We start from the raw sequence: 9,777 nt of genomic DNA, 5'->3' as shown, positions 1-9,777 counted from the left end.
GCCATGCGGCTGAAGCGCGCCAGCGAGACGCCCGAGCGGCGGCAGGCGCGGCTGGTCCGCGAGCGCGAGGCCAAGCGGCTCAAGCGGCGGCTGGAGAAGATCGAGCCGTCGCTGCGCTCGCAGATCGAGCACGACCCCGCCGCCATGGCCGCCCTCACCGCCGACATGAGCCTCTTCCAGTTCCCCTGCCCCCCCCTGGACAACGGCGTCTTCATGAAGCTGCCCTAGCAGGGGCCGTACATGCCCCCCCCCCCACCTCCTTCTGCCTCAGCGGCCCCTGGGGACCGGCCCCTCTAGGGTCCCCAGACCAGACCAGGCCTGCAAAGTCCCGCCGATTTGCTCCTCGCCTGCTATTGGGTGACGTCACCCTGCTCGGCGAGGACCGGTCCGCTCTGAGGGGTTTGAGCTCACGGCCGTGTTAATGACCCTGTGCGATCACTTCTGTTCCATTAACGGAAAACGTTTACCTTTTCCAGATTTCTTAATGGGGGGGAGAAACAGTTCTAACAAAATTTCATTTCGATTTGTTTTAAGTAAAATATTTCTTAAAAGCAGAGCAGGAGGATCGAGGGTGTGTCCCCTCTGTAATGAATATTCGTAAGTTCACTTTTTGTTGGCAGTCGCACAGATGGGACTTAAAATTGTGTTTAGTTCGCTAGCTAGCAGAAGATGTAAAACTACCCGTCTATGGAAAATGGCACCACCTCTGTCATAGACGGCATCGAAACCAACCAAATCAGTGGTCGGACTGGAGCGTTTACATTTAGCGACGTACGAGCCAATACTGGTCAATCCCAGTGACGGGAACATCGCTGCCTCCGCCTGTGTAGCGTGGGTAACTGGCTAAGGCGGCAAGCATGGCAGCTCGTCAGTTTCTCATCGAGCCTTCTACCGAATTTCCAATGTCAAAGTTAGCTGGGTAGCTAGCCAATTATATTTTCCTTATATTGATAACAAAATCATTCCATACTATCTTTTTTTTTAACCTTTCTGACGTTAATTCGCTGCTCACCCGGTACTGACACAGCGTAGTGTAGCGTTAGCCAGCTAATTAAGCTAGTTATTCCATCTGAGCAGTGGTGTTCCTCCCAGTGCAGCTCTCTTTAACTCATTACATTCCTGACCCCCGCCGGCGTATACAACAAGCCATGATGCCCTCCGGCACAGGCGATATATGTAAACTGACTGCAGATTGGTTTTTGATGTAAATCACCTCGTTAGTGATGTCAGAAACTAGGTTTTCAACCTAGTTTTTGTCGATGCCATATCCTCCAGCATCATGAGAACCTTCCTTCCAGGATAAAAACAAAAAAACAAAAAACAAATTCAAAATCTCGCGGAATAACACTTGCTTAATTGCATCGTATTTATTTTGTTATGTTCTTAATTTATAACTGAACTATTTAAAAAGGGTTATTTTGATTGCACAGGGTTTGTAAGGCGATCAAATGGTTAAAGAAAAATTCAAGAAGCTGTCGTCAGCAAAAAACTGAATTTATAAGGGTAGAGGAAACATTTTGAAAATAAGGTTGAATATTTTTTTTTATACAACAAACCGTAATATCGACTGGCAAGTTTAAACAAGATGGGACTTAAGAAAGAGATCCAGCGCTCAGTAACTCGTTGAACAGTACCTCTCTTCCAGAGTGGGAGAATCCGTTTGCACATGCGTCGACAGTAATGGGACTGGAGAATCAGCCGCTTTCAATCTGCTCTCCCCTCTTTTAATTTGCCAGCCCGCAGCTGGAGTCTACCTGGCAGCTATTCCCAAAGCTGCCAGCAGGGGGGGGGGGTCACTGGTTAGCTCATATCCACTGAATCTACTTCTACCTCTAAAAGGGCTCTGGCCTGGCCAGTGGCTTCGTTGGCGGTACCGTAGCCGCTGGTGGCCGGCACGGAGGACCCTCGGTTTACAGACGCTCGCACCGCACACTTTTCAGACAACGCTATCTCAATCCAGTAACTCCCAAACAACCCATCCTACCTGAAAACGTCCGCACTTCAATGCAGAAATGCTTCTCTCTTTTTTTTTTGTGGGGTTTTGTATTGTAAATGGTTATACGCTTACGAAGACGCAAAAACAAAGTCAGTGTCTAAATGTGTGGTGAAGAGCCAGTGCTGTATGAATGCTGATATTGCTGAATTTGACTGTTCCTTACTCTATCACTTCTTCACGTGCCACATTCTATCCCCAGGTTCTTCTCCCTCTCTCGCACGCACCCACACACACAGTACACAACAAAAGAAATCATCAAATTTCCCAGAAGAGTTTGTGAACCACATGGAGTAGCCAACGCCATTCCAGCCTGTATTTGTCTCCCTTATTCCCTCATAGTTATTCGTGCACGCACACACAGACGCACACACACATGCACACGCGCGCACACACACACACACATACACAGACGCACACACACATGCACACACGCGCACACGCACACACACACACTCACCATTAGCTGTCACACTGACTATGCTGTGCCCAGTTTGCACGTTTGCACACCCGACACACAGCCTCCAGTCAGGACGGGAACAGTTCTGTGCCGTGGCGTCCGGCACATCGCAGACGGCGATGTTCCCTGCTGCCGTTTCCCTACATCACCTCTGTACTGGCGAGGGGGAGCCAACACTTGGATTAAGAATGCTATTGTCCTCATGAGTCGGAGGCCATGACAGGTTTTCTTTCTTTCTTTCATCGTTTTGAGAAGTGTGATGTTGCCTTTGCCTGTATCACTGGAAAGTTGTTTTTTTTTTTTACTTTCTTCGGGTTTTGAGAAACTTGACAAAGTAATTATACTGGAGTATTGTGAAACTAAGGTGTAATTAAGACAGGGAATTTAAGGACTGATAAACTGTTTTGAGCCATTCCAAGAACTAAGGAGAACATGAAGAGTGCACCTCTTTGTCACCATGGTAATGACTTATGTTCTCTGTCTTTTTTTTTTTTTTTTTAACCAGTACCCTGGCGGGGGAATGGGTGGCTCAGACTGCTATGCAACAGGAGTTTTATTCCAACCAGTGGAAAAAATATTGACTTTTTTTATAACTATGCAGATTGTGAGAAAGAAAAAAGGGTACATTTATAGTGTAAGGAGCTACTGGGGGCTTCTGGGAATCCTGGAGGCTCTTTGTGCCCTGATGCCTGATGGGAGATGGAGGCCTGGTCATGACAGAAGCCAGGCACTGCAGGTTTTTTATTTATTTATTGTGACCTCAATAAGTGGGAGGGGTCCAGTCAGGAGAAAAAAAAAATACTCACCTTTCACAATGAATTGTGGGAAGAGGTCACGGTTTGTGCTCCTGCTTGGATCTCATCTGTCGTTCAGCCATAAACGTTTACGACTGGGGGAAAGCAGCAGGGTCTCTCCTGCGACTTTATTACGGCACACAGCAAGTTATGCAGTCAGCGTTCTGTCGACAGGTCCTTGCACAGAAGCAAAATGTTTCACGACTATCCCAAGCATCGTCTTATAACTTTTTTTTTTCTTCTTGATTCGAGATGTTTATTTCCTGTTCAGGGCCGGTTCATTATACACCATGTTTACAGCTTCTGGTATTATGCCTGCAGCACAAAGCACTGTGTTCTGGGATGACCTGGAGCATGGCCTACTGAGTTAGGAAATCAGTGTGTGATCCTCAAATGTTCTAAAGGAACCAGAACACTTTAAATTGCCACGGGACATTGTGTGTGTGTGTGTGAGTGAATGAGTGCAAGTGTGTCCAGGTTCTGTTAGAAACTTGGCCTAGTGTAACACACTGGCTTAGTTTAACACTGCATGTCAGCCTGCATTTGTTCTAGAATTAATTATGAGCCTGTGTTATAATTATTATTATGCCTACCCATTGCTGTTCTTATTAATTTAAGAATAGGGATACTACCTTATTGTTGAAACATTTGGCCTTTTTTTGGGTAGTTCACCAGGATACATTCTTCATGTTTACAGAAATAAAAAAGGCCAAACAAACTGTTGAATAATTAAAAGGAAGACTATTTATGATTTTTGTTGTCATGCATTGTGTCACTGTATATTTTGTGTGTGTGGGGTCCATTTGGAAGTCCGTTCTGCTACAGGACTAACGGGTGAAAAAGAGCAGATTGGTACCCTGAAGTCCTATTCGCACGGGACTAGTATTACCTGGGGACCCCATGTGATTTAGAAATTACCTCCCCACGTCTGTGTTTCGTGCGGCGCATTCGCACGGGATAAGCGAAGTCTGTATTTTACTCGAATTTACTGACATTATCCCCCCGGACATGATTGAAAATGTCAAGGCTCTGCTCTGCGTAGCAGTAAAATATGACCCAAGTCACCGAGATGCCGATTCGCACGGAACTAATATTATCACATTACCTCTGTGTTTAGCGAAATATTGTAGGTAATTTGCGGTGGAATTTTTACTTTACAAATTACGGACATGGCAGATTCGCACGGGATTAAGATCACAGACGACCTCCGCAATTATTACAAGTTACTAGAGGTCAGCAGGTAATAGGCTACTAGTCCCATACTAGGCTTTAGAGGCCTTTTCTTGTTCAGTGTTTCAATAGTGGGGAAATTCATGTTTGTTCTACAGATCAAATTTTAGCCAAAAACAAACACACATGCACACACACAAAAACAACAAATGGCATTTTCACTGGAGTAGATCTTAAATAATAGACTGACGTGTGTACGTGTGTGTTTAAATACACTCACACAAACTGTTTACTTAACGTTAAATATCTTTCACAAAAAGCTTTCATATAAATCTGTGACAGTAAAAATACACTATCTTTGTATCCTTTAGTACAGCGAATTAAAACCGGAAAATAAAACAAAAAAAGCTGAAAAGGTAGGTCACAAAAAGATACAAATATACAATACAAATCTATTTTATTCAAAACAGGTACAAATAAATCGCAACAAAATATAGTTAATGCTTTTGAAAGTTCAGGTAGGTGTAGGGAATTCTAGGAAAAGGGAGCACTTTGGGTTGACAACTAAGGCTTCCGATAAGAATTAATACATATTGGTACAGCCATAAGATATTAAAACTCACTATACAAAGTTTATACAACCTGGATTATATTTGAGGATTCAATATTACATTTACATCATTGCATATAGTTTTGCAGTTTTTATGCATTAAATAAGAAAAAAAGATGCTGTTTATCTTAAATGTCACACGTCACATAAAAGCGGTGTCACATAGTGCCAAAAGTACGTCTATTTTGATTTTTATGTACGATTCTTTAAAACTCATAACCGTTCTCTCTCCTGATTTAGATGCATGCTACCAAACTGTAGCTGCCTTGCACACTGCTCTCTATTTGTCAGGGCTTCCAAAGTTAGCTATGATTACGCCACTGAACAGCGGCAGTTTATTTTCAAACGCCGAGATCGCGCGGTCCTGTCTCGCGCTCCGGCGCGAGAAAGCTCACGGGACGCAACAGACGATTCTCTCAGAAACCGCCGTTATCCTTTTTTAAAAATTAAAAAGAAACCCTCGGTTTTCAACTTTAATGTTTTGTTCCTCTCAACAACGTTCTCTCTGGATCATTAAAAAAAATTAAAATAAAAATGCTTACACGCTCCTCTGCCCCAAATGCACAATCCCCCTCTGAAATTAAGAGGGGAGATCATTGCTGGGCTCCAAACAACTTTCACAACACCAAGTGCCCTGACCTCTAGGGCCATTTCTTCACTATTGAGCCACTGTGACTTGAGCTAAACAATGAAAGGGGGTTGGGGGTTGGGGGCAAACTGTCCATTTCACCTTCACCCATAACACCCTATTGTACTAAAAAAATTTTTTTAAAAGAAATTCAAGTTTACATTTTTGTATAAAGCCTGCACGTTGCTTACGCCTCCATTAATGGCACGGCCCTCCTTTTGACCACTTACAAACACTGTTGAAAAATACAAAAATAGCAATGCGTTTTACCTGACGGCTGTACCTCACAGCCTCATCTTCTGAAAATGAACGCACCGGGGGAGGGAGAGCCCCCCACCCCCACCAACATCTCGCACCGCCCAACATTCCCTGCACAAGGAACCAGCCTGCACTGCAGTAAAATGCTACCATTTAAGTATGAAACAAGAAGAGCCAAAGTAGTCACGGTTTCATAATTAAATCTGCTGACCTTTTGCAGTACAACTAACCCATGACTTATCATTCTAACATGTATATAACTGTTCTTAAGGCCTTACTGACAAAGGTATCAATATGCACACCATCATATATATATATATATATATATATATAGAGAGAGGGAGAAAGATAGATAGATAGAGATAGATAGATAGAAAGATATTCACAAGCATGTAACTGCTGGTTGATTGCTTTTTAATGGTTTTATGTTATATTATTAAAGACTATTTAAAAAAACAACAATCAACCAACAGCTTATTTTTAATAACATTACAAGTCTATAGAAAGTAAGTGCAGACTTTTGTTTTTATTCATACAATATAAATAGACAATCAAGAGAAAGACGAGAGTGAGGTTTTATCAAAGTGCAGTGCTTTACGCGGCCACCCCTCACAAACCTGATCAGAGAGAGGCTGCCCACTCCCTCAGGGTTATAAGGAGATGGCTCTATCCTACTGTGTGTGTGTGTGTGTGTGTGTGTGCACGTTCATGTTTGTGTGTGTGTGTGTGTGTACGTGTGCGCATGTGTGTATTCATGTTTGTTCATGTTTGTGTGCGTGTGTGTGTGTGTGCATGCATGTCCTGTCTGTGCACCGTGTCAAAGGGCATGCTGGGTAGGAGGGGTGAGTTGTGCAGTTGTCAGAGGTAATAGGTAGGTCATACAGAGTGAGAAAGAGAGAGAGAAAGGGAGAGAGGGGGGAGAGAGAAGGTGGGGGGAAATGGAGGGAGGGAGAAGGAAAGAGAAAGCGCCCGACAAAACATCGCCGTGGCGCAGGAACTGCTGTCTCTAGGAAACGACTCGAGCACCAGGGCCTCTGTGCCGGTCGAGAAACGGGGGGGGTGGGGGTTCACCTCACAAAGCGACCAGCCCACACTAGCTACACGGGAAGAAGCAGCCCCCCCCCCCCCAGTTAACAGGCTTAACGCTGCAGACAGCATCAATCTCACTGCTGCCGAACTTCCCAGCTTTAAACGCGCTGAAACAGGAAACTACACGGCCTACGGCGGGTTTAGAACACTGAACTCGCCCACGGACCTGTGGCCCCGCCAGAGTCACAGGCCCTACGGTTGCCCACAGCAACGCAAAGACACACAATTATGGGGTGGAATGGGGATCAGGCACAAGGAACACTGCGCTTTATGTAGACGTGATGCAGTGCTGCACTGCCAGTGAAGGGCAATGGTGCCAACTAGTATTACGGAGGAAGAGGAGGAAAAACACATCAATCACCAGCTGTCAGGCTTGTTTTGATGGTTTCATAATGAACAATGCAATTGCCATTGAAATTCACAGGCCGGCATCTGAATGGAATTAAGCTTTTGGTACATTTCCAAAAGGCAATTGGCAACTTGCTTCCATCTTGAGCCAAATTCGCTCCACCTAAACAAGCAGAGTGTTTACAATCTAGACCTTAAAAACAGGTTGTGAGTTCAGTTCAAATCATCATAATGATTTGGATTGGCAGGATTCAATGTTTTTTTTTCCTCAGTTGAGCCAATCTCTTCTAATGGATTACTCAATTCGGTCACTGACTTCAACCCATTAACTTTCAGTAGTGCTGAGCTACATTCGTCTCGCTGTTTCTCCCACCACAATCAGGTGAGGTCTGCCTGGATTCATTCAAACACTGAATGGAAATTAAATTGAATCTCTTGGATCACACAATGCTGTCAGATTTACTTTTACGGCTGCATTTGACGTAGAAACTCCGAAAGCAGTTTTTGTCCCCACCTTATGACCTTAAAGGTATTCAAAAGATTATTCGGCAGCTGAACACCGCTGGGTTTGAAAATAAATAAGTAATTATTTGTATATATTAGCGACAGCGGTTCAGTGCTGCACGAGGTTCAGTGCTGCAGAAGACCAGAATAGATGCACACAGATAGACAGCATACCTTTGCCCATCTACTTTATGGTGAGGGGATCCAAAAGGAAGACGAGTAAAACAGGTGGATGAAGAGAAAGAGAGTGAGTAAGAAGATTGCTGTACAGTGTTAGCACATTGGAGAAATCATGAAGGGCAACGTAAACAGACCAGAGCAGACGCACACAAACAACACAGCGGGAGATTACAGCGGTGATTAAGAACAGACCAGAGTAGACGAAACTGGAGACTGTTGTGGTGGTGTGACTGGATTGACAGATCTGAATTAAGACAGCTGAACTGGAGCATCGCCGTGACAACGCAGCACAACAGTCCAGGATTTGCAAAGTCAAGCGAAAGCACAACAGGAACACAACAGCCCAAAAACAAGCCCAGGACACCTCCAACCGGGAGCTTCTGTTAAGGCAGTGCGAATGAAAGAGTACAGACCCGAGTTCACATCTAAAGACGCCCCCTCCCAATATTTTATATTATATAAAATATTGCCTCAGTATCAAATACAAACACCATAGGGAGTAGGGAGAAATAGTTTGTGCATGTTTAACAGGCAGTAACAAGGCTGTAAGACACTCGGACATTCTAGAAAACACTTTTTGGGGTGGTTGAAACAACAAGAGACGGACTTTACAAAAGTGGAACAATACAATTAAAACACAACGAATTTATGGTCTCATATTTAAAGGAGTACCATGGTGGTTGAACGTGACACTTCCCAGTTGTCTTCAGGCAACAACAAAACAAATGTGCATAATTTTTTTATTCTTCAGTCATTTCAATGTACTTTAAAACGTATTTTTCTAAGCCTAAATTTCCCACGATAAAAATTCACCCGAACCGTCTGGGCGTGGTAATGAGAACTGTCAGTTAGCTATGATTGACAGACCGTGCCCCGTTACCATAGCTACCCCCATGATATGCGCTCTCTTTGGGAGACTGAATTTTCACAAGCTAGCTAGCTTAGTAGGGCTAGTATATCAAGTATCGGTAGATAGCTAAGGTAAGGACGTTGACTTATATCTAATGATAATTTTTGATATCTAGCTAGCCAAGTTAAGATAAAAGCACAACTATAACGTCCTCATAAAAGCAAACTAGCAAGCTAACGTTATCGATAACATTGCATTATGAAAGCAAACCTCCTAGCTAGCTAACGTTAGCTAGCTAGCTAAATGAATATAACCAGAAATAATCTAAAGGCACTCTAATTTAAGTGAACCTAACGTTAGTCAAATATTTGCATTGTCTGAACAGCAGGACGGTGTGTCCTGTCAGATTTCTTTACGGGGCGTGGAAATGGGAGTGGTTACTGTATTAATGACGTAGCAAAATGACAACTTTCTCAACCGGTTGAAAATAGGACGATGAATTTAAAACGCATATTTCTCCAAGAATACAGAACGGACATATTTAATACTTTGCTCATTGTGTTTCTTCAATGCCTCTTGTGCAAATAGCACATAAAACCGAGAAAGTGTGAAAATCACCATGGTACTCCTTTAAGGGTGCTAATTTCTGGTACTGTAAAATGACTGAATCGTGTCACTTATAAAATAGAAAAAAAATCCTACTCATCATTCGGATTGTAAAACACACTGAACAACAGAATACATACATTTACTTAATTTTGCCAATTTAACACATGGCAGAATTCAGTAAAATTGGTCTTTATATTTTAGAATGACATGTAAGTATATTGCTTACAGCTTAAATGTTGGTCTTCAAATATTTTTTTAGAATGCACAAATGACTTGCATCCCAA

At 43.3% G+C, this 9,777-nt stretch overlaps 1 protein-coding gene across 3 annotated transcripts in view; it reads left to right on the top strand.

Moving 5' to 3' along the window:
• LOC135255743 (zinc finger protein 821-like) overlaps positions 1-3,998 on the top strand; it is a 15,190-nt gene extending 11,192 nt beyond the window's left edge. For all 3 annotated transcript variants that reach the window (XM_064337297.1, XM_064337296.1, XM_064337298.1), the window contains one exon: positions 1-3,998. This exon is cut by the window's left edge and continues 532 nt beyond it. In XM_064337297.1, coding sequence (XP_064193367.1) covers positions 1-228 — 228 coding nt within the window. In that variant the 3' untranslated portion in view covers positions 229-3,998.
• The last annotated feature ends 5,779 nt before the right edge of the window (positions 3,999-9,777 follow it).

Source organism: Anguilla rostrata, chromosome 5 (assembly GCF_018555375.3).
Source record: "Anguilla rostrata isolate EN2019 chromosome 5, ASM1855537v3, whole genome shotgun sequence".
Classification (NCBI taxonomy): Eukaryota; Metazoa; Chordata; class Actinopteri; order Anguilliformes; family Anguillidae; genus Anguilla; species Anguilla rostrata.
This window is presented reverse-complemented; position numbering and strand designations above follow the sequence as displayed.